This window comes from Podarcis vaucheri (genome assembly GCF_965113315.1).
Source record: "Podarcis vaucheri genome assembly, chromosome: 13".
Lineage (NCBI taxonomy): Eukaryota > Metazoa > Chordata > Lepidosauria > Squamata > Lacertidae > Podarcis > Podarcis vaucheri.
In genome coordinates, this window is record NC_138751.1 from 2,638,447 (window position 1) to 2,666,267 (window position 27,821).

At 48.4% G+C, this 27,821-nt stretch overlaps 2 protein-coding genes across 3 annotated transcripts in view; one reads left to right on the top strand and one right to left on the bottom strand.

The window, feature by feature from the left end:
- Positions 1-9,175, top strand: part of ACTL6B (actin like 6B) — a 31,941-nt gene extending 22,766 nt beyond the window's left edge. Inside the window, exons 11-14 of the mRNA XM_082197774.1 lie at positions 3,440-3,520; positions 5,061-5,156; positions 7,415-7,501; positions 8,842-9,175. Coding sequence (XP_082053900.1) covers positions 3,440-3,520; positions 5,061-5,156; positions 7,415-7,501; positions 8,842-8,922 — 345 coding nt within the window. The 3' untranslated portion in view covers positions 8,923-9,175. The remainder of the gene's footprint in view (positions 1-3,439; positions 3,521-5,060; positions 5,157-7,414; positions 7,502-8,841) is intronic.
- Positions 9,176-9,580: 405 nt separating this feature from the next.
- LOC309517933 (chloride channel protein ClC-Kb-like) overlaps positions 9,581-27,821 on the bottom strand; it is a 38,548-nt gene continuing 20,307 nt past the window's right edge. For both annotated transcript variants that reach the window (XM_082197598.1, XM_082197597.1), the window contains 11 exons: positions 26,626-26,808; positions 24,363-24,432; positions 22,762-22,872; positions 22,446-22,659; positions 19,486-19,619; positions 18,519-18,653; positions 17,162-17,253; positions 16,034-16,105; positions 14,002-14,106; positions 11,945-12,031; positions 9,581-10,205 (listed from right to left, as the gene is read on the bottom strand). In XM_082197598.1, coding sequence (XP_082053724.1) covers positions 10,065-10,205; positions 11,945-12,031; positions 14,002-14,106; positions 16,034-16,105; positions 17,162-17,253; positions 18,519-18,653; positions 19,486-19,619; positions 22,446-22,659; positions 22,762-22,872; positions 24,363-24,432; positions 26,626-26,808 — 1,344 coding nt within the window. In that variant the 3' untranslated portion in view covers positions 9,581-10,064. The remainder of the gene's footprint in view (positions 10,206-11,944; positions 12,032-14,001; positions 14,107-16,033; positions 16,106-17,161; positions 17,254-18,518; positions 18,654-19,485; positions 19,620-22,445; positions 22,660-22,761; positions 22,873-24,362; positions 24,433-26,625; positions 26,809-27,821) is intronic.

Below are 27,821 nucleotides of genomic sequence, written 5' to 3' on the forward strand. Positions count from 1 at the left end.
GTGGTGGACGCCTATTCCAAATGGCTGGAGGTCGCCCTGATGCCCTCCACCACTACCGAAGCTGTCATCCGGGTGCTGCGAGGCCTGTTTGCAACGCATGGGTGTCCTGATGTCCTGGTCTCTGACAACGGACCGCAGTTCACGTCAGGCACGTTTGAGCGGTATCTTTTGGGACTGGGCATCCGCCATGCCCTAACGGCACCTTTTCATCCATCCAGCAACGGGCAAGCAGAAAGAATGGTGCGCTCGACAAAAGAGGCACTGGCGCGCCTGGACCGGGGAGACTGGCATGAGCGGGTCGCCGAATACTTGTTCGTGCAACACATCACCCCTCATGCGGCCACAGGGAGGAGCCCTGCTGAACTGCTTATGGGCCGCCGCCTCAGGTCACCGCTCGACCGGCTACACCCAGACTTTGCCGTGGCTGAACCCCCAGGCTTTGCCAACGCACCACGGTCATTTGTCCCAGGAAACCAGGTCTTTGCCCGGAACTATGTGGGGGACATCCCTTGGGTGCCAGCCACAGTAGTGGGAGTCACTGGACCTCGCTCATACCAGGTGGCACTCGAAGACGGACGCTTGTGGCGACGGCACATAGACCAGCTTAGGCGCAGGGTTGGGGACTTGGACACTATCGAGGTGCCCCCAACTGCGCTTGCGGCTCCGGAAGAGACACGTACAGATGGCGAGGCCCCACCTACACCTCCCTCGCAAACTGCCAGCGTGGAGCCGAACCAAGCCGTTTCAGAACAGACTCAGACCACTCCACTTGCGGAGGCTCCACCCACAGCAGCGGATCCAGGGGAGTTGGTTCCAACGCCACCTAGGGTCGCACCACAGCCTTAGCGAGAACTGTGTGGCCCTCCGGACTTGGCTACCAGTCCCCGGCGGTCTGGCAGAGTTTCCAAGCGCCCAACTTATTTAAAGGACTATGTTGTTAGACAGGTATCACTGTTGGTCTAAGTAGGGGAAATGTAACCGATATGCTTTTGTGCCTAATTGAACCATTACGCGTAGTGCTGTATATAAGGAAACCATTACGATTGTAACTAACGCCTTATCTCGGTGGGGAGGGGTGTTATGTAGTGTAGTTTCACCCTGGGCCAACAGGGGGATATTGTATATAGTTTTCACTCAGGTCTGGTGCTATGTAGTGTAGTTCACCCTGGGCCAACAGGGGGATATTGTATATAGTTTTCACTCAGGTCTGTAGATAGTTTTCACTCAGGTCCGCGTCCGTTATTTTAGGCGGGAACTCTGAGCTGTTATGGTTACAATGTTGACAGCCGGCTGACTATAAATACAGGCCGGCTGAGCTGTTCACAGTCAGTTTATTTCCAGCTTACCAGAATAAAAGAGCTACTTGAAGAAATCGCTGTGCCGGCTGCTATGTCAACCCACAACTTAACAGTCAGAATCTCCTTTCTTGTCACTTGAAGCCATGAGTTCGAGTCCTACCCTCCGGAGCAGGAGATAACAAGCTTGCTCCATCTACCCTGGGACATCCCTTCAGATATTCGGAGGTGGCATTCCCAAAGCAAGGAAGGATTGGACTCTGATTAATAAAATACACAGAGGCTTGACCAGCAAGACTCTGGGAGGAGTGCGTATAATAATTCCCTCTCCACCCCCCGGCCCAGGTCGTTTTATTCACAAAAGAACGTTTTACACAGTGTTCGTAAGAACCAATCAGATTTCCTCTGAGCATTTCAAAAAACGGGACAAAGTTAAAAGTTAAAACTACAAAGAGCTAATTCCTACTTGAGCATGCATACGTAATTCAGAGTAAATAAAAGAGTAAGCAAGGAGGAATGCTTTTAGGAAACTCTGGAGGTCATAAACAGCAATAAACAGGAGAAGAAGGATAAGTAGTACCGTATTTTCCGCTCTATAACACACACCTGACCATAACACGCACGTAGTTTTTAGAGGAGGGAAACAAGGAAAAAAATATTCTAAACGAAACAGTGGAAGTATGATTTTTGTGGTTCATGCTGTGGCCACAGACATGTGATCTGACGGTGAGTTTGGGGTAGCCCAATGCAAAAATCCTGAGGATCCATGTGGATCCGTGCTTTGTAACCACATTTTAAGTGGGGAGGGAAGGAAAAGCACTCAAGGGACAAGGAGCACGCGTGGGGTGGGTGGAGAAGGATGCTGCTAATAATGAAGAAGAGGGGTATAAGGGGAGAAGGCTCCTCTCCCGCTTTGCTCCTTTAAAGCAAGCAGGCTCTGCTTTTCTCCCTCCTCCCCGCTCATCCCCGGCTTAGCGAGCTGAAAAACTTTGCTGCTATTTAGCGAGCTGAGTGGGGAGGAGAGAAGGACAGAGAGCACGCTCACTTTAAAGCAGCCAACCAGACAGGAGCTGCTTACACCTGTGTAAGTGGCTCCTCTCCCGCTTTGCTGTTTCAAAGCGAGCCACGGAGGAGGGAAGTAAGGGGAACAATGGATCCTCTGCTCACGACTGCAGCAGATCCCCTCACCATCCGTAGACATTCGCTCCATAACACGCACAGACATTTCCCCTGACTTTCTAGGAGGAAAAAAGTGTGTGTTGTGGAGCGAAAAATATGGTATTTACCATCTCCTTGTGAACGATTAGCAAACTACATCAAAGCTACCCTCTATCTTCATGACCCAGGATGTCTGGTGAAGCAATTGGCCTGTCTTTCAGAATGCTTATACGTGCCTGTCAGGCGTAGAGAAAGCAATTAATGGACTACATGGAGATGGCGGAAATGACTGGCAGAATCAGAGACCAGGGAGAGGAGTCGGTGGAAGAAGACTGGAGGAAATTTAAAATTTATTTGCAGAAACACTGTAAAATTTTTGAATGCTGATGACATTGAAATGAATTGAAGGGGCTCTAGCAACAAGGCTAAAAGTAGGAGGGGATTAATAATAGATAAATTAATAGAATATGAATTTGCTGAACTAAATTCAAAAAGGGATACAGAAATGGGAGACGTGAGGAAGTCAGGAAAATAAGTTAACCAAAGTGGAGATAAGAAAGAGGGAATTTTTCTTTTTCTTTTATATGTGTTTTTTCTTTTTCTTTTTTGTGTTTAATGTTTGTATTTTTGTATTTTGTATTTTTGTATTTTGTATTTGTATTTTTTGTTTTTTCTAACTTTTCTATTGATAAAAGCTAATAAAATATTATAAAAAAAGAGAAAGCAATTGCCAGAGGTGGAGGGGCTTGTGGGATTTGATCAGAAATTATTGTCAATGAATCGAACCCAGTCAACGCCATGCTTTCATCGTGGACACAATGGCTTGATGCATATTTTATAATTCCTCATAGGAATCTCATCTGACCCCCACACTCTGGATATCTGCACTCCTACATTGGGGGGGGGGCTATCCTACCCCCCTCTCAGTCTCCTCCAAGTTAAACACCCCAAACTCTCTCAATCTCTGCCTCTCTCTCTCTCTCTAGGGCCTGTCTGGGAACACAATGTTGGGGGTTGGCCACGTGGTCACGACCAGCATCGGGATGTGTGACATCGATATCCGGCCAGTGAGTTGTGTCCCCTCGCCTTAACTCTGCCCCCTCCTAGTAGGGGACGCGGGTGGCGCTGTGGTCTGAACCACATCGGAAGGTCGGCGGTTCGAATCCCCGCGACAGGGTGAGCTCCAGTCGCTCGGTCCCTGCTCCTGCCAACCTAGCAGTTCGAAAGCACACCGGTGCAAGTAGATCAATAGGTACCACTGTGGCAGGAAGGTAAACAGTGTTTCCGTGCGTCTGGTTTCCATCACGGAGTCCCGTTGCGCCACTAGTGGTTTAGTCCTGCTGGCCACATGACCCGGAAAGCTGTCTGTGGACAAACGCCGGCTCCCTTGGCCTGAAAGGAGATGAGCACCGCCACCCCATAGTCGCCTTTGACTGGACTTAACTGTTGAGGGGTCCTTTACCTTTACCTTGCCCCCTGCTCTGGTTTCCGGTCTGGGGCCAGGTAGTTGTGGGTTTCTGAGGCAAGGGGAGCTGGCCAGGGAATGCACAAAACCAGCCCACCACCGTTATTTTTGCTTCGGTTCAGAACGCTTCCGGTATATTCCGCCATTGCAAAAGCAAAACCAAACCGAAAACATAGGTAAAGGGACTCCTGACCGTTAGGTCCAGTCGTGGACGACTCTGGGGTTGCGGCGTTCATCTCGCTTTAGTGGCTGAGGGAGCCGGCGTACAGCTTCCGGGTCATGTGGCCAGCAGGACTAAGCCGCTTCTGGCAAACCAGAGCAGCGCACGGAAACGCCGTTTACCTTCCCGCCGGAGCGGTACCTATTTATCTACTTGCACTTTGACGTGCTTTAGAGCTGCTAGGTTGGCAGGAGCAGGGACCGAGCAACGGGAGCTCACCCCGTCGTGGGGATTCAAACCGCCGACCTTCTGATCGGCAAGTCCTAGGCTCTGTGGTTTAACCCACAGCGCCACCCGCGTCCCAACCGAAAACATAGAAAGGAGAATTCCTGGGTGCCGAGATTCAAGTTTAGGGCATGTACTTTTCCGTGAGGGAACCCGAGTAGATATTTATAGTCACAAAACATGCTGAATCAAAGCGAAGCATGGAAATATAGGCTGTCAGACCTTTCAGATATCCCCTCTCCCCTTAGCATGGAAAAAGACGTTTAGTAAGTTAAAAAAAAAAAGTGCTTTGCACGACCCCCAAAGAAAAATAATAAAGCAATAAAATTCAAAACAGCAAGAATGAATTGCGCATTTATTCAAAACCCAATTACAACTCTTTAAGTTGATTCAACAGAATGGGCTGGCTGCCTCCAGTGACAGCCTTTTACACCTGTAATAATACCCCTGCCAGTCCCTTTTGCCTCTTGGCACCCCCCTAGGTCATCCCACTGGCCCCCCCAGGGGGTGATTTGACCCACTTTGGGACCCCCTGCTCTAGGGGGTTAATGTGGGGAAAATGGCAGGGGAGTTGTTGACCGGAGACCCACAACAGGATGGTTGCAAAAGGGCAGATTCCTCCCAGTTAAAGGAACTCGAAGGTGGAACCATCCCCACCAAAACGGCTGCTAATATAACACCTATCCTTTCTCCGAAGGGTCTCTATGGGAGTGTCATCGTCACAGGGGGAAACACTTTGCTGCAAGGCTTCACGGACCGCCTCAACCGGGAACTCTCTCAGAAAACGCCACCGGTGAGTTTCTGTGCCTAAGAGAGAGAGAGAATGAGGGACTTTGGGGTCACACAGGGCTCTTCAGCAGGCAACATGGAGTCACAGAACCGCAGAGTCTGGTGAGACCCTGAAATATACTCAGAGTCGAGAGTGGATTTCATGCTCTTTATTCAGCTCGTAGTGGTGAGGAGGAATGGAAGTTCCCCCAGAATGTCTGCTTTATAGACGTTATTTACACAGTGGGCCCCACGTGATTGGCTAATTCTGGGATTCTCCTGTAGGCTAATCAGGTTGCGGATTCACTTCCACCTGGAGCTGGATTGAGTGGCTCCTGTGGACCAATCAGGCTGCTGCATTCTGGACCCTATTGTTCTAGGACCAATCAGACTGCTGCATTCTGAATCCTTTTGTTCTAGGACCAATCAGACTGCTGCATTCTGAATCCTATTCAACTCAGTACATAACAGACCCAAAGGGTCATCCAGCCTAAACCAAGTTCGGGGAGCGGGGAATGTCCTGGCCCATTCGGCTAAGAGGGGAGACTCCATGGTGTCGATTGCTTTTTGCTCGGAGATCTCACCTTGTATCGTATCGTAAAACCTTTAATTGCATCACATCCAAAACAAATCAATACAGAATTACCACTTCCCCAGTGGCACAAAACATTTGCTAAAAGTAAAAAGGAGGCAGAGCAGTCTATCGTCACATCTCTTGGTCTCCAGGGAAGTCAGACGTCTGTGGTGTATTCCGACAACAAAAAACCAAATAGAGATATTTAGCCACTAACTTGGTGAGCTCTTGATCATTCCCCAGTAATAGAAAATGTATGACCTCGGACTCTGGTTTCCATTTGGGGATACAGAGTCGATCTAGAAATTGCTGGCGGAGATCAGCATATAGTTTACAATTAAGAACCATATGTGTAAGGGTTTCCACCAGGTGGTCTTCACCTGGGCAAGTTCTTTCTCCTTCCACCCTGCCTGAGAACCTTCCCAAAGGAGGTTGGATGGATTTGAATTAAACCTGGCCAGCGAAAATGCCCTTCTTTCTTGAGGGTTAAGCAGAAATTCAAGGTAATTGTGGTTAGTTTCATGTGCCCAAGAAAGTTGAAAATAAAGAGGGGACCATGTTTTCTCTGCTGCTACTGTTAGTTCTTGGCGTTCAGTATCCCACAACCTAGTGTTTATTATAGCCTTGGCAGATGGTAGGGACATTGATCGCAAAAGTTCCACTGACAGCCCGAGTTGCTGTACCTTCTTGTTAAACTGTTGTTGTTGTCCAACTCTTTGTGACCCCCTGGACCAGAGCACGCCAGGCCCTCCTGTCTTCCACTGCCTCCCGCAGTTTGGTCAAACTCATGCTGGTCGCTTCGAGAACACTGTCCCACCATCTCGTCCTCCGTCGTCCCCTTCTCCTTGTGCCCTCCATCTTTCCCAACATCAGGGTCTTTTCCAGGGAGTCTTCTCATGAGGTGGCCAAAGTCTTGGAGCCTCAGCTTCAGGATCCGTCCTTCCAGTGAGCACTCAGGGCTGATTTCCTTCAGAATGGATAGGTTTGATCTTCTTGCAGTCCATGGGACTCTCAAGAGTCTCCTCCAGCACCAGAATTCAAAAGCATCCATTCTTCGGCGATCAGCCTTCTTTAGGGTCCAGCTCTCACTTCCATACATCACTACTGGGAAAACCAGAGCTTTAACTACACGGGCCTTTGTCGGCAAGGTGATGTCTCTGCTTTTTAAGACGCTGTCTAGGTTTGTCATTGCTTTTCTCCCAAGAAGCAGGCATCTTTTAATTTCGTGACTGCTCTCACCATCTGCAGTGATCATGGAGCCCAAGAAAGTAAAATCTTCTACTTCTAACGCTACAGCCTATATCCACTTCCAAAGCTATCCTAAAGTTGATATTTTCAGGATGTTTAAATGAGCATTCTAAATTGTAAAACAGAAAATCTAATAAAAATTAGAGAGAGAGAGAGAGAGAGAGAGAGAGAGAGAGAGAGAAATATTTGGGGTCCTTAAGAGAGCCAAGATGGCTTCAGGATTGCCTGTTTTTTTCACTGAATATTTCCTAATTTTGAAGGATCGGCTGCCTGTGGCCTGCTATGTGTGCGCACCTTAGAACTGTTATAACACCGGTTAGTTTGCAGAGGGCAGGACAAGCCTGTTTTAACACCTGCCCAGCCAGATGAGCGGGGTATAAATAATAATAATAATAATAATAATAATAATAATAATAATAATAATAATGCAAACCCCTCTTTTCTCTCTCCGCATTGTGTAGAGCATGCGCTTGAAGCTGATCGCCAGCAACAGCACCATGGAAAGGAGGTTCAGTCCATGGATTGGGGGCTCCATCCTGGCCTCTCTCGTGAGTCTGGGGCCCTGGAGGCTGCCGTGGGTCAGAGGAAGAGGAGGGTGGGGAAAGGGGGAGGGAGGCTGGGAGCCAGGGCTCCGGGGTTCTCCGGAGGACCTTCAGAGGCCCTAAGCACTGAAAAGATTTTGGTGCCCCCGTATATATTTAATTCAGAATATAAACAACAATGGACTGTAGAATAAAATTTTATTTTTCAAGATGAAACAAAACTGACAGTTTTGTATATCATTAATCACTATTATTCTTCCTTCCTTCCTTCCTTTCTATTCCTTCCTTCCTTTCTTTCCCTCCCTCCCTCCCTCCCTTCCTTTGTTTTTCTTTTTTTTCCCTTTCCCTCCCTCCCTCCCTTCCTTTCCCTTCCTTTCTTTTTCTTTCTTTCTTTCCCTTCCTTCCTTCCTTCCCCTTCCTTTCTTTTTCTTTCTTTCCCTTCCTCCCTCCCTCCCTCCCTTTCTTCCTTCCTTCCTTCCTTCCTTCCTTCCTTCCTTCCTTCTTTCCTTTCCCTTCCTTTCTTTCCTTCCTTCCTTCCTTCCTTCCTTCCTTCCTTCCTTCCTTTCCCTTCCTTCCTTCCTTCCTTCCTTCCTTCCTTCCTTCCTTTCCTTCCCTCCCTCCCTTCCTCTCTCTCTCTCTCTCTCTCCCCCTCATTTCATCTATTGTGGGACCTTTGTTGGGGGGGGGGAGAACGTGATTCAGCTGCTCCATATGGTCCATGGCTTAGGGTTAAGGTTAGGGGGCAGCTGCCCCAAACCCTACGCCCATGATATGGTCCATGGACATTTCCGAAAGCCTGGGCCACTCCCACTCCCAATGCGATTGGCTGTCTAAACTTCCAAACTGCGAATCACGACTCAAGAGTTCAAGGGCCAATGGCAGAGGCCCAAATCCTGAAATGTTCTGTGATTGGATGATGTGTATCGAATCAGGAGCTCAGAATCCTTAGTCCAGAGAATCAAGCTCAGGCAAACACAGACCCACTGAATACATAACACCCCCTTCCTTTGATACCCCAAACAGGGGCTGCATTTTAAATTGCATTTTAACCTGTATTTTAAATTGGTTCCCCCCTATTATGTTTTTACTGTGATTTTATTGGTGTTAGCGCCCTGAGGGCGGGGTATAAATAAAAATTTTTTATTATTATTATTATTATTATTATTATTATTATTATTATTATTATCAGTGTCTAATCCAGCCTAGGGAACCGGGATCCCAGACGTGGACTAGATGCTGGTGTGTGTAGCTCAGGGGTCTCTGAGTTTTGGGTTGGGGGCCTGGGTGGGAAGACCTGGACGCCTGGCTTTGTTTCTTCGTCTCCTTCCTCTCCTTCTCGTCCGCAGGGCACCTTCCAGCAGATGTGGATCTCCAAACAGGAATACGAGGAAGGGGGCAAACAGTGCGTGGAGAGGAAATGCCCCTGAAGCGGGCGGGCAGCCCACCTCCCCTTTTGCCCTCCCCACCCCCAGGAGACCCCCGCCTCGTGGATCCCGCAACCCCTCCCGGCGACCCCCTCCCTTCGAAACGCACCCCGGACTTGCCCCTCTGCAACCGAGGCACCTTCTCCCCTCTCCAAAGAACCCGGGTGTCCTTCCGAACCCCCCGTTTGCCCCCCGCTCCTGAGAAGAACCCAGGAGTCCTGTGCCCATCAACGCTTGCTCCAACACCGAAGAACCCAGGAGAACTCCAGCTGGATCGCTGGAGAGACGGGAAGGTTTCTGGTCCTGAAGGATGGTCTCTCCTTCTCCTGCATCACAGGGGGTTGGGATGGATGACCTTTGGGGGTCCCTCCCAAAGCTAGAGTTCTCTTTGTCAAGAGGGGTTTGGAAGTCGTCCTGGGCGCGTGCCGTGCCTCTCCCTCTTCACCTCCCCTGTTGCTGTTTTATATGTAAACCTGGGTGGATCTATTTATTCGATGGACTAACATGGATTGACATTGATTATTCTTCTTTTCTTTTCTTTTCTTTTTATTTCGGTGTCGGAAAAACAATAAACGTGTGAGGTTGTGTTTTTGTAAAAAAAAAAAACCAAAACCCTGTTATTCTCTTGCCTGTCACAGTAGTGTTTATGATATTTTTCACTCTGGTTCAGGAGGGTGGGACATGATCCTGTATTCAGATTGTGCCTGGGAAAGTTTTGTGGGGTGGTTTCCCCCCGCAAACTGACAGTAAGACCCACTGAACACAAAAAATGCAGGTATCGCATTGTGTCTCCAGCAACGCAGCCCAGAGCGGCCGGCTGTGAACGATTCATTTCGTCCCAGAGAATTCGGTGGGGTCACATCTTAGCCGCACACGAGCTTAAAACAGCTGTTCCCTCTTCCGAAGGGGATTAAGGGATCTCCGACGTAAAAATAAAAACCTTTCCGAACTACAACTCCCAGGATCCTTCCGCCGGGGCGGTTGAAAACCCCACGAAACCACGGCGTACACCGACAGGGCCTCTTCTCGCAAGCAAGCGAATATATAGCTTTTACAACAGAAATAAATCTGTTGTCTGCTTGCAGAGTTAAATAAATGGCGCCTGGGGTGAGACGGGTCCACACTGGCACCCTCAAGAAATGGCCCTATGCCATGGGGCTCTTGGGTTCATCCTCTCCTGATGGTTTTTGCTCCTGGTCGTCAGGCCTGCACAGATCCCGGCGTTGGCGGCGGGTGGCCTGGCCCGCAAAGGTGCCTTTGACACACCCTTCGACTGCGGCCTTGAGCTGTGGAAAGAGTGAGAGAGGATGTCAAGAAGACCCCCCAAAAAACTCAGCACCTGAGGGCTTCAGAAAGGGAGGCTTCCCCCAGATCAATAGATAGCCTCCTCCATGTATTTGCCCTTTTGAAGCCATTCAGGTTAGTGGCCAATCCTGTGGCAGGGAGTTCCGCAGTTCCACCCTGCACTGGTTTCATCTGTCCAGCCTCGAAAATAAGGGATCTGCGGCCAAAATAAGGGATTTTCCGAGCACAGGTATGTTCAACTTCTGAGCCCCTCCGAGCCAAAGGCAGAAAGCCCAGCCAGCAGCCAAACGAAGCCTCAAGCGGTGGTTCCCACAGCGCAGCAACCCGGCAAAGGGGATGCAGCAAGGAAAACCACCGTCACCTCTCCGCTGGGAAGCGCTGAGCAAAGACGAGTCCCCAGGCAACGCGGCCGATTTGATTGGCACAAGGCATGCAAGCTCCACCCCCCAGTGGTTCTCAGACTCCTTATTGGGTGAGCAACGCAGCCAAGCAACACAATTGGAGCCTCCCTCCCTCCCTGGCCGGCAGGGAGGGAGGGAGGGAGAGGAGCTGCTTCCTTTGAAACCTGGGAAATTTAAGGGACATCATCAATAAGGGACAGCAACGGGACACGGCGCTGGGATAAGGGACTGTCCCGCCAAATAAGGGACGGTTGACAGCTATGCGTCCCACTTTCCAATCTGACCCTGGAACGCCCTGTTTTTCCTTAGAGCAGGCATAGGAAAATCGGCCCCCCAGATGTTTCGAGACTACAACTCCCATTAATAATAATAATAATAAATTGTATTCATACCCGACCAGAGCCGGGCTCAGGGTGGCTAATGCCAGTAAAATTACAGTAAAAACATAATAGGATTTTTATTTTTTTAAATACAGGTTAAAATGCAATTTAAAATGCAGCCTCATTTTAAAAGTAGCCCATAGATCAAAACCATAACCACTGACCCTCTTAGCTAGGGATGATGGGAGATGTAGTCCCAAAATATCTGGAGGGATGAGTTTGCCTATGCTTGCCTTAGCAGGTCCCTGTTTAAATCAGAGAAATGTTGGAGTATGGAGTGATCCGACCCCAGAGAAATCTGAAGGTGGTTTTAAAAAAAATGTTTGATCATTACATTTTTATATACCATATTTTTCGCTCTATAAGGCGCACCAGACCATAAGATGCACCTAGTTTTTGGAGGAGAAAAACAAGAAAAAAATATTCTGAATCCCAGAAGCCAGAACAGCAAGAGGGATCACTGCGCAGCGAAAGCAGCAATCCCTCTTGCTGTTCTGGCTTCTGAGATAGCTGCGCAGCCTGCATTCGCTCCATAAGACGCACACACATTTCCCCTTACTTTTGAGGAGGGAAAAAGTGCATCTTATAGAGCGAAAAATACGGTATGTTGGAAGCCACCCAGAGCGGCCGGGGAAACCCAGTCGAGTGCGTGGGGTAATAATATTTAAAAATATTATTGCAGAATACGACGTCCCTGTTTTCACCGGAGAGATGTTGACGGGACTATCTTTCACCTGCTCTGAAATAATGCACATGTGCACAAGCTATTTCCGGTGCTCCTCCGACCCGGAAGTGGGCAGTGCCGTTAAGAGCAGGCGGCGGCAGCGGGCATCGCCGCGGGCCGGATAAACGAGTCCCTTGGGCCTTATCCAGCCCGCGGGCCTTAGTTTAGGGACCCCTGCTCTATCTGCGAACCCTCCAACCCGGACAGACACTTACCTCCTTGAGACTCACCACTCCAACCAAGCGCCCCATGTTGGTCACGTAAGCCGTGCGGAGACCCAAAAGGTTGAAGAGGTCGTAGCACTGGAGGGGGGTGGGCAGGAAAAATATTGAAATGGAAATACTTTTATTGTCGCTTGTACAGGGACGCGGGTGGCGCTGTGGGTTAAACCACAGAGCCTAGGACTTGCCAATCAGAAGGTCGGCGGTTTGAATCCCCGCAATGGTGAACTCCCGTTGCTCGTTCTCTGCTCCTGCCAACCTAGCAGTTCGAAAGCACATCAAAGTGCAAGTACAGTGGTGCCTCGCAAGACGAAAATAATCCGTTCCGCGAGTCTCTTCGTCTAGCGGTTTTTTCGTCTTGCGAAGCAACCCTATTAGCGGCTTAGCGCTATTAGCGGTTTAGCGGATTAGCGGCTATTAAAGGCTTAGCGACTTAGCGGCTAAAAGGCTATTAATGGCTTAGAAAAAGGGGGGAAGCGGGGAAAAATCGGAACACTCGCAAGACGTTTTCGTCTTGCGAAGCAAGCCCATAGGGAAATTCATCTTGCGAAGCAGCTCAAAAACGGAAAACCCTTTCGTCTAGCGGGTTTTCCGTCTTGCGAGGCATTCGTCTTGCGGGGCACCACTGTAGATCAATAGGTACCACTCTGGCGGGAAGGTAAACGGCGTTTCCGTGCGCTGCTCTGGTTCACCAGAAACGGCTTAGTCCTGCTGGCCACATGACCCGGAAGCTGTACGCTGGCTCCCTCGGCCAGTAAAGCGAGATGAGCGCCGCAACCCCAGAGTCCGCCACGACTGGACCTAATGGTCAGGGGTCCCTTTACCTTTTCTTTACAACTGGTATACAGTGAGATTACACGAGCACCCGCCACTCAGCTCTCTTAGTCTTAATTCGCCTCATTTACTGACACCCACCCACCAAACCCGAATGTCAGTTGCCCTGTTGTTATCTTTTCATTCAGCAGCCTAACAGCCCACGGATAGAAGCCGTTCTTTACCCTGTTGGTGCGACTAATCATGCTTCTATATCTTCTGCCTGAGGGCAGGGGATCAGGAAAGTGCCGACCAGGGTGTGAATCATCCCTGAGAATTTTCCTCGCTCAACCTGAGGTGTTATGTACTGAGTTCAATAGGATCTAAAATGCAGCAGTCTGATTGGTCCTAGAATAATAGGATTCAGAATGCAGCAGTTTGATTGGTCCTAGAACAATAGGACCCAGAATGCAGCTGTCTGATTGGTCCACAGCAGCAATTGGTCCTAGAACAATAGGATTCAGAATGCAGCAGTCTGATTGGCCCTAGAACAATAGGACCCAGAATGCAGCAGTCTGATTGGCCCTAGAACAATAGGACCCAGAATGCAGTAGTCTGATTGGCCCTAGAACAATAGGATTCAGAATGCAGCAGTCTGATTGGCCCTAGAACAATAGGACCCAGAATGCAGCTGTCTGATTGGTCCACAGCAGCAATTGGTCCTAGAACGATAGGATTCAGAATGCAGCAGTCTGATTGGCCCTAGAACAATAGGCTCCAGAATGCAGCAGTCTGATTGGCCCTAGAACAATAGGATTCAGAATGCAGCAGTCTGATTGGCCCTAGAACAATAGGACCCAGAATGATGCTGTCTGATTGGTCCTAGAACAATAGGATCCAGAATGCAGCAGTCTGATTGGCCCTAGAACAATAGGATTCAGAATGCAGCAGTCTGATTGGCCCTAGAACAATAGGCTCCAGAATGCAGCAGTCTGATTGGCCCTAGAACAATAGGATTCAGAATGCAGCTGTCTGATTGGTGCACAGGAGCCACCCAATCCAGCTCCAGGTGGAAGTGAATCCACAACCTGATTGGCCTACAGGTGAATCCCGGAATTAGCCAATCACGTGGGGCCCGGTGTGTAAATAATGTATATAAAGCAGACATTCTGCAATGCACCCCATTTCCCAGCGAAATAAGAATATGGCCGGGGGAGATCAGTGAGTTTGTGGGCTGGAAGGTCCTGTTTCTTCACTTCCTGAAGGAATGAGGGATGAAGGGGCCTCGGAGGACTGACCTGGTAGAGGGTTTCCTTCTCCAAGAGGCGATAAGGAGCCGGGTTGATGGGCACATCGGCCAGATGGAGGGTTTCCTGGAGCTGCCGGCATTCCCATTCCTCAACCTGCGTCGGCCATGGGGATAAAAAGAGGCAGGGACTGGACTGAGTGCGGCTCCATCTTGCCCAGATTCCCGTTTCCCCCAACTGGCTCATTCTCGGAAGCCCCCCATAGACTGTAAAAGGCAATAAATCTGGGGTCCCACTTCCAAAAGCCCTCCGAGACAGCGGCCACCATATGGCAGGGAGTTCCGCAGGCCAACACCTTCGTGTTGTGCAACAACAAGCTTTTTTTTTCTGGCCCAGCCCGGTGGAACTCTCCGCCACTGGAGATTCGGCCGGAGGCGCCTTCAGTGCCTGCTGAATACTTTTGCATTTCCCGCTGGCCCTTAGGTAGGCCGTTAAGACTGCAGCCTGCCCAGATATTTGAAACGCTGCCGTGCTCAGAGCGGACTGCTGGTGTTTTCAATTGTTTCGTTAATTGTTATTATTATTATTATTAACAACCCTCTCGTTTGTTCCTGTTGCAAACTGCTTTGAGGGTTTCGACGGTCAAGCGCTAAATAAATTCTGCCAAGCAAGGAAGTATATAAGTAAATACTTCTGCAATGGTTTAACTGACACCGGTTTGCAACTCTTTTAAGGGCCTGGTTATGGTTTTATTGCTGTAAAGCGCTTTGATATTTTCTCTGCGATGCTGGTATACAAATATTAACAAGTAAATAAATAGTTAGACCCAGGATCTAGGCACGCAGAACTATCTCCTCCTCCTCTTCTTCTTCTTCCTCCTCCTCTCTATTGAATACACACACACACACACACACACACACACACACATTTACATGAAATTTCCAAAAAACAACAACATACAACATACTGTGTCCAGTTCTGGGCACCACAGTTCAAGGAGGACACTGACCAACTGGAACGTGTCCAGAGGAGGGCAACCAAAATGGTCCAAGGCCTGGAAACGATGCCTTATGAGGAACGGCTAAGGGAGCTGGGCATGTTTAGCCTGGAGAAGAGGAGGTCAAGGGGTGATATGATAGCCATGTTCAAAGATATAAAAGGATGTCACATAGAGGAGGGAGAAAGGTTGTTTTCTGCTGCTCCAGAGAAGCGGACACGGAGCAATGGATCCAAACTACAAGAAAGAAGATTCCACCTAAACATGAGGAAGAACTTCCTGACAGTAAGAGCTGTTTGACAGTGGAATTTGCTGCCAAGGAGTGTGGTGGAGTCTCCTCCTTTGGAGGTCTTTAAGCAGAGGCTTGACAACCATATGTCAGGAGTGCTCTGATGGTGTTTCCTGCTTGGCAGGGGGTTGGACTCGATGGCCCTTGTGGTCTCTTCCAACTCTAGGATTCTAGGATTCTATGAACATATTTTCTCATCTTACTCAGCATTTTGGACTTCCACCAACCACATCTGAAGATTTTTCAATGTTTATCACTTCATCTGCATTTCATTAATTTCACTATTACTTTTAATAGTCCTTCACTAATAGTTCACTTCATACTTTTCTCTGAAATATTTCACACAGTCCTCCTTACAAAACTTCTTCCAATCCTACCAGCGTAATCTGTGGATTACAATTGCTTTTCAAATAGTTCACATATTTACTCCAGTCCTCTGAGAATCTCTGATACCGCAGGTTTCGAATCCTTCCTGTCATCTTGTCTAATTATGCATAGTCCATTAAATTCGCCTCTCTATTGAATTTATAGACTGCCCTGTACCCGGGGGTCTCAGAATAAAACCAAGATATAAAATGGCAAAATACCTAACACTGTAAAAATAAAATTAAGAACCCAATAGCCACCCCCAAATAATCATTTTAAAAGGGTATAAACCACAGCTCCTATCAACCCCAAGGAACGAACCTCTCTGCTCAAGGGACCCAGGAGTCCTGGACCCCCAGCCTCCTCCCAGACCCTCCTTGTGACCCCCTCTCCCCGCCTCAAGCACCCTGGCGTCTCAGCGCATAACGTACCATGTGGCGATGTTGCCCATGCTCTTCTCGCGGGGCGAGAGAATCGGTGCTCGTTGGAACGGCCTTGGAGGGCTGAAATCAGAAAAAAGCCATTGCGGTGGGTTGGGCTGGATATAATAATAAATATAATAATATAATAATATAATAATATAATAATATAATAATATAATAATATAATAATAACTTATTATTTGTACCCCGCCCATCTGGCTGAGTTTCCCCAATCAAGTGTTAAAAACAATACAGCATTAAATATTAAAAACTTCCCTGAACAGGGCTGCCTTCAGGTGTCTCTTAAAGATAGGATAGCTGCTTATTTCCTTCACATCTGAAGGGAGGGTGTTGCACAGGGTGGGCGCCACCACCGAGAAGGCCCTGTGCCAGATTCCCTGTAACCTCACTTCTCGCAGGGAGGGAACTGCCAGAAGGCCCTCGGCGCTGGACCTCAGCGTCCGGGCAGAACGATGGGGGTGGAGACGCTCCTTCAGATATACTGGACCGAGGCCGTTTAGGACTTTAAAGGTCAGCATCAACACTTTGAATTGTGCTCGGAAACGTACTGGGAGCCAATGTAGGTCTTTCAGGACCGGTGTTATATGGTCTCCCAGTCACCAGTCTAGCTGCCGCATTCTGGATTAGTTGTAGTTTCCGGGTCACCTTCAAAGGTAGCCCCACGTAGAGCGCATGGCAGTAGTCCAAGCGGGAGATAACCAGAGCATGCACCACTTTGGCCAGACAGTCCGCGGGCAGGGAGGGTCTCATCCTGCGCACCAGATGGAGCTGGTAGACAGCCGCCCTGAACACAGATTTGACATGTGCCTCCATGGACAGCGGTGACTCCAAAATGACTCCCAGGCTGCACACCTGGTCCTTCAGGGGCACAGGTGCCCCATTCAGGACCAGGGAGTCCCCCACACCTGCCCGCCCCCTGTCCCCCCAAAAACAGTCCTTCTGTCTTGTCAGGATTCAACCTCAATCTGTTAGCCGCCATCCATCCTCCAACCGCCTCCAGGCACTATGGATGACCCCTGGGGTCCCTTCCATAGAGTTCTATGACTATGATTCAAAGCCAAGGCTAAAGAGGGGAAGGGGGATCTCTCTGCCTCCACAGGTCCAGCTTCCTCCTACCTTTTTCTCCTCCTCTTCCTCTCCCTCCACAATCTCTTCCGCCCAACTTTCCTGGGCACCGCAAGGCCCATTCTCCGTTTCCTTGGGCGAGTCTGCGTAAGAAGCAAGGAAGGGGTTTACTCTGGAGAAGTTTATTTTTTATCCTAATTTTTTACATAATTAAATTTTCTGTTCTGCAATTTACATCCTTAAGGTATCAATGACTTCCTTCTTTTCTCTTTCCATAGTTCATTTTACATATCATACATCCCTGCGTTATTTTACAAAAACGACACCATTCAGTATTCCATTATAGCACCCATCAAAACTTGTTTACACTGCTGAATTTCATAGAATCCTAGAATCCTAGAGTTGGAAGAGACCACAAGGACCATCGAGTCCAACCCCCTGCCAAGCAGGAAACACCATCAGAGCACTCCTGACATATGGTTGTCAAGCCTCTGCTTAAAGACCTCCAAAGGAGGAGACTCCACCACACTCCTGGGCAGCAAATTCCACTGTCGAACAGCTCTTACTGTCAGGAAGTTCTTCCTAATGTTTAGGTGGAATCTTCTTTCTTGTAGTTTGGATCCATTGCTCCGTGTCCGCTTCTCTAGAGCAGCAGAAAACAACCTTTCTCCCTCCTCTATGTGACATCCTTTTATATATTGGAACATGGCTATCATATCACCCCTTAACCTCCTCTTCTCCAGGCTAAACATGCCCAGCTCCCTTAGCCGTTCCTCATAAGGCATCGTTTCCAGGCCTTGGACCATTTTGGTTGCCCTCCTCTGGACACGTTCCAGTTGGTCAGTGTCCTTCTTGAACTGTGGTGCCCAGAACTGGACACAGTACTCCAGGTGAGGTCTGACCAGAGCAGAATACAGTGGCACTATTACTTCCCTTGATCTATATGCTATACTCCTATTGATGCAGCCCAGAATTGCATTGGCTTTTTTAGCTGCCGCGTCACACTGTTGGCTCATGTCAAGTTTGTGGTCAACAAGTTTGTGGTCATCAAAAGCTTCCCTGAACAGGGCTGCCTTCAGATGTCTTCTAAAAGTCTGGTAGTTGTTGTTCTCTTTGACATCTGGTGGGAGGGAGTTCCACAGGGTAGGGGCCACCACCAAGAAGGCCCTCTGCCTGGTTCCCTGTAACTTGGCTTCTCGCAGGGAGGGAACCGCCAGAAGGTCCTTGGCGCTGGACCTCAGTGTCCAGGCTGAACGATGGGGGTGGAGATGCTCCTTCAGATATACTAGACCGAGGCCATTTAGGGCTTTAAAGGTCAGCCCCAACACTTTGGTGACCACCAGGAGCCAATCCCTTGCAATGCCCTCTCCTGCCCTCCTCCCTAACGCAAGCCGGCGGACGCTCTTACCCGGTTCGTCTAGGTTTGGGGCCGCCTGGTCCGACTGGCTGAGAATGTACTGGAACCTCTTCTCTGGGCCAAGGTGGGCCGACAGAAGTTTGGAGAGATGCTTCCTCCGAACGGACCCCAACAAGACGCGAGACTCTTTGAGGAGGAGGGGAGAGAAAGAGAGAAAGGGGGGGTTGGGGCCTCTTCTCCCAGTTAGGGGATCTGGCCCCACAACAAAGGACTCGCCCCCTCTAGCCTGGCTAGCTGTTCTGCGCTACAACTCCCATGGGAGTTCTAGTTCGAAGCAGCTGAACGTCCCATTTTCTTGTTTATCGGGGGGATTTCAAACAAAAACAGAAACCCCAATCCAGCGGTGTGTGTAAATTTTATGACGTAAAATTAAAAGTACTTAATTTTGTTCTGGAAAATGTTCTGCAAGAAAGCAAGTAGGGAAAGCCTCAAAGCCATTAATAATAATAATAATAATAGTAATAGTGGTAGTGGTAGTAGCAATAATAATAATAATAATAATAATAATAATAATAATAATAATAATTTCTACCCTGCCCATTTGGCTGGGTTTCCCTAGCCACTCTGGGCAGCTTCCAACAGAAGGTTAAAAACACAATAAAACATCACTCATTAAAAATTGCCTTCAGGTGTCTTCTAAATGTCATATAGTTGTTTATTTCTTTGACATCTGATAGAAGGGTGGGCACCACCATCGAGAAGGCCCTCTGCCCTTTATTCTCTTACGAAGAGAATTCTCTTACAAGGAGAATAAAACAGTAAAAAAAAAAGCACAAATGCAAAATACTCGAAAAATTAAAAAATCAGAAAAGAAACTAAAACAAATCGAAACACTTGTCTAAACAAAAAATGTTTTTCGCTGGAGCCGGAAAGCGTACGAGCGAAGAGTCAAGTGGCGGGGAGTTCCGCAGATTGTTGTTGAAGGAAAGCTGACACTGAAGAACGAGAGACGGTTTACCTTGAGAGTCCACTAAGGGGAACTGCTTGAGGGTGGAGATTCTGAGCAGCCCGCGCAGGTCTTTGTATTTACTCTCCCGGGACAGGTATTTGAGATCGGTCACCATAAAGTCTTCGGCGTAGATGTCGTGGCCTCTGGGGGAGAAAAGGAGGGAGTGGAAAGGTGGGTTGGAGGGTTCGGGGGTGAAGGAAAACCCCCCTCCATCCACATTCTGCTTCTCCAAGGCTCCTCAAAGCTGGACTACTGCAATGCGCTCTATGTGGGTCTGGTTCCGAAGCTCCGAGCCTTTAGTGCCCTGCGGAACTCTCCGCCACTGGAGTCAGCAGGCCCTGTCCGTGCCTACGTTCTACCCCGAAAAATGGGTGTTTTGTTTGCGATGTTTCGGAACGACGGGCTCAGAGGTCACGTTCCATCTGATTTCAACCTGCCGTAACGGCATTTCTTTCTGCTCTTTATTTTTGGTTTATTTCATTTAATGAAAAGTTTAAAAAGCGGCTCATAGTTTAAACGGTGGAACTCCCTGCTGCAGGAGGCTGCCACAGCCACCAAGCTGGACGGCTTTTAAAAGAGGATTGGACAAATTCACAGAGGACAGCTGGGATGGCTCAGTCAACAGGCCAGTGGTTCTCAAAGGGTTTGGCTGGAAGATTCCAAGACAAAGTGTTCTTATGCAGCTGCAATACTTAATACTTTAGGGATAGTCCCAGGATTGTATTATAAAGCACGATCATGTTCTACTACGTTATAAATCAAGCACTTATTGGAGCTGAGTCTTTTTGTTTTCCAATGCACTTCTTATCCAAAAATATACCGTATATATTTGGTGCGGCGCAAGCAAATTTTCTTTTTTAGTTTTGCCTCTTTTTATATACTGTTGATTCTGGCGTATAAGACGACTTTTTAACCCCGGAAAATCCTCTAAAAAGTCAGGGGTCGTCTTATATGCCGGGTATATATATATATATATATATATATGCTTTCGTAGATTTTCACGGGTACAGGAATGCAGGTTTTGGTGTCTTCGGGTGTCTTCCCGTGTAAGAGTCGGGGTGTCTGTGCGACGTTTCGACGAGGTCTCACTCGTCATCTTCAGGCTGGTGCTTTCGGCTTCTTGTTACTGGAACAGAGCTCTGTTCCAGTAACAAGAAGCCGAAAGCACCAGCCTGAAGATGACGAGTGAGACCTCGTCGAAACGTCGCACAGACACCCCGACTCTTACACGGGAAGACACCCGAAGACACCAAAACCTGCATTCCTGTACCCGTGAAAATCTACGAAAGCATATATATATATATATATATATATAAAATTAGTTTTTTAAAAAACATATCATTTCCAACAATCACATAACATATCTTCTTATCTTATACATTGCTTTTGACTTCCGTCAACACCTCTGATTATTTTCCATCTTTTATCACTTATTCCGCATTTCTTAATATATCTGTTACTCTTAATTATCGCCAACTAATAATTCTCTCACAGTCTTTCTTGCGATATTTCATATCATTCTCCTTACAAAACTTCTTGCGGTCCTACTAGCGTAATCTGCTCATTACCATTACTTTTCAAATAGTTCATATATTTACTCCAGTCTTCTAAGAATCTCTGATCCCGCGGGTTTCGAATCCTTCCAGTTAATTTGTCCAATTCCGCATAGTCCAGGAGCAAGCAAATTTTTATTCTGAAAGTGCGGCTCAGAACAAAACAAAAAAGTTTGAGAAACACTGCAGTTGAGCACGAGAATCTCAAGGTTGTGGGTTCGAGTCTCACGGTGGGCAAAATATTCCCACATTGCAGGGGGTTGGACTAGATTACTTTAGGGGTCCCTTTCAACTCTAGGATTCTGTGACAAAGCTAGCAATGGCTACTGGCCGCAAGTAAGGCAACCAGACTTCAGAATGCCTGTTGCTGAAAACCGTAAGAAGGGAGAAGGCTGCGCGAGTTCGAATCCTGATCACGGGCTTCCCATAATGGGCATCTGGTTGGCCACTGGGATAATAATAATAATAATAATAATAATAATAATAATAATAATAATAATAATTTATTTATACCCTGTCCATCTGGCTGAGTTTCCCCAGCCACTCTGGGCGGCTCCCAATCAAGTGTTAAAAAATAATACAGCATTAAATATTATAAACTTCCCTAAACAGGGCTGCCTTCAGATGTGTCTTAAAGATAAGATAGCTGCTTATTTCCTTCACATCTAATGGGAGGGAGTTCCACAGGGCGGGCGCCACCACCGAGAAGGCCCTCTGCCTGGTTCCCTGTAACCTCACTTCTTGCAATGAGGGAACCGCCAGAAGGCCCTCGGAGCTGGACCTCAGTGTCCGGGCTGAACGATGGGGGTGGAGACGCTCCTTCAGGTATACTGGACCGAGGCCGTTTAGGGCTTGAAAGATCAACACCAACACTTGTGAATTGTGCTCGGAAACGTACTGGGAGCCAATGTGGGTCTTTCAAGACCGGTGTTATGTGGTCTTGGCGGCCGTTCCCAGTCCCAGTCTGGCTGCCGCATTCTGGATTAGTTGTAGTTTCCGGGTCACCTTCAAAGGTAGCCCCACGTAGAGCGCATTGCAGTAGTCCAAGCGGGAGATAACCAGAGCATGCGCCACTCTGGCCAGACAGTCTGCGGGCAGGGAAGGTCTCATCCTGCGTACCAGATGGAGCTGGCAGACAGCTGCCCTGGACACAGAACTGACCTGCGCCTCCATGGACAGCGGTGAGTCCAAAACGACTCCCAGGCTGCGCACCTGGTCCTTCAGGGACGCAGTTGCCCCATTCAGGACCAGGGAGTCCTCCACACCTGCCCGCCTCCTGTCCCCCCAAAACAGTCCTTCTGTCTTGTCAGGATTCCACCTCGATCTGTTAGCCGCCATCCATCCTCCAACCGCCTCCAGACTCTCACATGGACTAGAATGCTGGTCTGATCCAGCATGGTCTATTTCTGTCCTTACCCACTCTTGCCCACAGCCAGCTTGGGCAGGAAAGGCAGCTTCTTGACGCTGATGATGCCATCGAAGAAGGAAGGCTGCGAGCGCTGGCTGATGGCGTTGGCGCTCAGCACAGCCACCAAGACCGGCAGGATGTGGGACATCTGGCCGGTCAGCTCAAAGGTCAGCAGGGCAGTCGAGAGGGTCTGGGTCACGGCCCCGGAGTACGCCGCTGCGCCTGCAAGGGGGAGACATTTCTTAGCGTGCGGCCGGCGGAACTGCCCGCCACTAGCTTGGCAGAGGACAGAACGGGCCGGTGGGTGAGCAGGTGGAGCCTCACCTGCCAGGGCGTAGCCAGCGGGCACGATCCGCATGTGGATCCCTTCGGAGACGATGCCGTCCGGGAAAATCTTGGCCATGACTTCGCCATACAGTCGGCCGAGGGCAGCTCCTGTTGGCAGAAGAGGCGGACAGGATCACTGCTGGAACATAGCGGAGGCCATTAGGCCAAAGGGGTCTCAGCTCTCCAGCCCGGACGCCTGGGTTCCCTGGTAAGGGATCGGGGAGGCAGGGGCGTAGGAAGGAGGATGCTCCGCCCTGGTTTCCATCACGGAGGGGGGTGTCAAAAAGGAACAATTACTGCCCTACTAGGGTGGTTCATAAAAAACTTTTTTTAAAAAATTGCCTGCTCCAAAGATCTTATCTTACGACACTAGGGATTATACAGTGGTACCTCTGGATGCGAACAGGATCCGTTCCGGAGCCCCGTTCGCATCCTGAACAGAACGCACCCCGTGTCTGTGCCTCTGCGCGTGCACGGGTCGCAATTCGCCGCTTCTGCACATGCGTGTGACGTCATTTTGAGCATCTGTGCATGCGCAAGAGGCGAAACCCGGAAGTAACCCGTTCCGTTACTTCCGGGTCACCGCAGAAGGAAACCTGAAAACGCTCAACCTAAAGCGACTTTAACCTGAGGTATGACTGTATAGCTACATCAGAAATTTCATACATATCGGTTAATATCTTGACCCTCCTCCACAAAAATAACTGTTTAAAGTCATACCTCAGGTTACAGACGCTTCAGGTTGTGTTTTTTCAGGTTACGGACTGCCAAAACCTGAAAGTACCGGAATGGGTTACTTCCGGGTTTCGGCGGTCGTGCATGCGCTGAAACACCAAATCACGCTTTGCGCATGTGCAGAGGCACTGAATTGCAACCCGCGCATCCACTGTACTTGGCCGTTTTCATATGTCGTGAAGGCTGAAATTTCAATTCAGTGGAGCCGAAACACAATCCATCCTGTAGATTTAAGTATTTTGTCCACAGCAGCCTCCTTGTTATCAGAGGCCCATAATCCACATTCCTTTCTAAGAAAATATGAAATAGCATAAAACTATTTTAGTGATGTATGGAAGTGAGAGCTGGACTATAAAGAAGGCTGGTCGCCGAAGAATGGATGCTTTTGAATTCTGGTGCTGGAGGAGACTCTTGAGAGTCCCATGGACTGCAAGAAGATCAAACCTCTCCATTCTGAAGGAAATCAGCCCTGAGTGCTCACTGGAAGGACAGATCCTGAAGCTGAGGCTCCAAGACTTTGGCCACCTCAGGAGAAGAGAAGACTCCCTGGAAAAGACCCTGATGTTGGGAAAGATGGAGGGCACAAGGAGAAGAGGACAACAGAGGACAAGATGGTTGGACAGTGTTTTCAAAGCTACCAGCATGAGTTTGACCAAATTGCGGGAGGCAGTGGAAGACAGGAGGGCCTGGCGTGCTCTGGCCCAGGGGGTCACGAAGAGGCGGACACGACTAAACAACTAAACTATAACAATTTTTGCAGGCAATATATATATATATATCAATGTGGGGGGGGTTAACAAGATTTTTTTTTCACCGGGTACCACCTGACCTCTGCGGCAAGGGGCGGTGGCTGAAGTTCTTACCATAAACGAAGACAGGGAGGAAAAATCCCGCTGGGATGATCATGGTCGTAGCCAAAAGCACCATGAAGAACTGTTGAGGAAGAGGGGGCAGCAGTGAGAGGGTCATCAGAGCGATGTTTGGGCAAGGAAGGAGGGAGCTGGTCAAGGAGGAAGAGTGAGGTCTGAGTTGCTGCATCAGGAAGGAAGGCACACCTGGGATTGTGTCCATCATCAGCCGCAAAGCTCTGCATCACAACGTGGCCTTCAGCCAGGTGGGTTAGGAAAAGACTCACCCATTTGTCTCATAGAATCATAGAATCATAGAATTGGAAGAGACCACAAGGGCCATTGAGTCCAACCCCCTGCCAAGCAGGAAACACCATCAGAGCACTCCTGACATATGGCTGTCAAGCCTCTGCTTAAAGACCTCCAGGTCTCCATGGCAACAGAGCCACCTCTTTGGACATGTAAATGGCAGTACAAAACGGGCCAGCTAAGGCCGTTTGTTATCTTGGTCTGAACGGTTCGGCGGCCTCTTCCACTAGGTCAGGGCGGCACAACGTTTTGCACCATAGCTGTCAACGTTTCCCTTTTTTTAAGGGAAATTGCATTATTCCGAATAGGATTCCTCGCAAGAAAAGGGGAAAGTTGATAGCTATGTTTTGTACTGAGCGGAGCGCGGGAATCCTTGAACACAGAACCCGCGGGCCACACCTCGAGTTAAATTTCCATATCGGAAATTAAAGCGTTTGCTGTGTTTTTCATACTGTGCAATACACACAATTGACGGATTTTATTTAATATATACACCTGAACACACAATTAATAGATTTAACGAAATACCGTATTTTTTGCTCTATAAGACTCACTTTTTCCCTCCTTAAAAGTAAGGGGAAATGTGTGTGCGTCTTATGGGGCGAATGCAGGCTGCGCGGCTATCCCAGAAGCCAGAACGGCAAGAGGGATTGCTGCTTTCACTGCGCAGAGATCCCTCTTGCTGTTCTGGCTTCTGAGATTCAGAATATTTTTTTTCTTGTTTTCATCCTCCAAAAAGTAGGTGCGTCTTGTGGTCTGGTGAGTCTTATAGAGCAAAAAATACGGTATATACGACTTAACACGCAATCGATTTATTAATAAACAAATTTAACGCACGGACAAATGCGTGCGCTTTCATTAACCACGCATGACACAAAAGGTAATTTGTTAAGGCTTTAAGTTTTTTTTCTTGAACGTTGCCGAGGGCCACCGAAAGGGTTCTGGTGGGCCGCATGCAGGCCATGGAATGGACCACCCTGTCCTTAATATTAAGGTTACCAGATTCCCCCCCCCCCCCAATGAATCCAGGGACAACTTCAATGGGTTTTGTATGGGGACTGATTTGTAAATCTGGGGACTGTCCCTGGGAAACGGGGATGTCTGGTAACCTTATATTAAGCATCCTTGCAGAGGTGGACTTTGGTAATATGTCCCCCTGAGTTAGCACAAAAATTGGCTCTCCTCCCCCCCAATATTTTTTTACATTCGCAGTAATTCCTTTTGGTATGGTTGCTTTTGTATGGATCTTCTCAGTAAGGTAAAGGTAAAGGAACCCCTGACCGTTAGGTCCAGTCGTGGCCGACTCTGGGGTTGCGGCGCTCATCTCACTTTATTGGCCGAGGGAGCCGGCGTACAGCTTCTGGGTCATGTGGCCAGCATGACTAAGCCGCTTCTGGCAAACCAGAGCAGCGCACGGAAACGCCGTTTACCTTCCCGCTGGAGCGGTACCTATTTATCTACTTGCACTTTGATGTGCTTTCGAACTGCTAGGTTGGCAGGAGCAGGGACTGAGCAACGGGAGCTCACCCCATCGCCAGGATTCGAACCGCTGACCTTCTGATCGGCAAGCCCTAGGCTCTATGGTTTAACCAACAGCGCCACCCGTGTCCCTATCATCTTAGTAGGTACCCATATAAATATAGGTATTATTATTATTGTTATTATTATTATTATTTACCCCAGCTTGGTGCCCTACGCGTAGGAACTGCCCACACGGCCTGAAACCTGCCACTGGTCCTTAATACAGACTCACAGGGCTATAAGGGACACCTGGATATCATCCAAACTGACCCCTCACGACGCTGTAACAATAATTTAACACTGGCACGCACACATTCCCCACAGCTTAAGTGTTCGTAGGCGAAAACCCCCTTCCAGAATGGCATGTGCAAAGGGGATTCTGCCAAGGGGGCCAGCTCCCCACCCCCACAGTCCACCCCCTCCTGCCACCCCCAGGCAAGACCCCCACCTTAGCAATGAGAAAGAAGGAGAGCATCTCTAGGGAGGAGAGAGCTGGGTGGGTCCACTGGAGCCAGCTGAAATCGTGGGTCTGGTTGGGGGGCGGGCGGGTGCTGTTGCTGCCCAGGGTGGCCTCCTCCAGGCCCCAGGTCAGGTTGTTGAAGAAGGTCTCCAGAAGTTGCTTCATGGAGAGCTTGAGAAAGGAAAAATAAATAATAATAATAATAATAATAATAATAATAATAATAATAATAATTTTATTTTGTTTTTTTATAAGCTATTTATTAAGATTTTTTAACATATTACAATAAAAATGGAAAAAGAAAAAGAAAAATACAAAAGAAAAACAGTTAAAAACACATTAATTTTCCGTTTCTTATTTTCCTTAAGCTTATTTCCCCGGACCTCCTCATATCTCCCTTTTTTGTATTCCACTTAAATTTATTAGTTCAGCAAATCCTTACCATTAAGCTTTTACCCATTTTTAAGCCTTTTTTTCATATTCTCTTAAAGCATTACAGCTAGAAACCACTTAATTTCTATCCAACATCATTCTAACATTCATTAATTTTACAATATTTCTGTAAATAATCTTTAAATTTCTTCCAATCTTCTTCCAACGACTCTTCTTCCTGGTCCCGGATTCTGCCAGTCATTTCTGCCAATTCCATATAGTCTATCACCTTCATCTGCCATTCTTCCAAAGTGGGTAGATCTTGTGTCTTCCAATACTTTGCAATGAGAATTCTTGCAGCTGAATAATCATTTTATTTATACCCCGCCCTCCCCAGCCAAGACCGGGCTCAGGGCGGCTAACACAAGGTATAAAACGATTGATTAAAATACGACTTAAAAACAAGATTAAAATACAACATTAAAATGCAGCCTCATTTCAGTAGAAACTCAAATCAAAAACTTTGATTTGACGTCTAATCTTCGCCAAGGCAGAAGAGCAGAAAACTCGGTGCAGAGGGGTTCCCAAGGGTCATCCAGACTGACCCCCTGCAATGAAGGAGTCGCGGCTGAAGAATCCCTGACCAGCGCCTGCTTAGAAAGCCTCCAATGATTGAAAAACCCTTCCAAGGTGTTGTTAGCAGGCACCGAAAAGAGCACAGTTGAGGCTCTTCCCTTGTGTCAATAGGCAGGGAATTTCAAAGATGGCTGGAAGGGCGTCATCCAAAAGGCGCTGAGAACTGGAACCGCAAA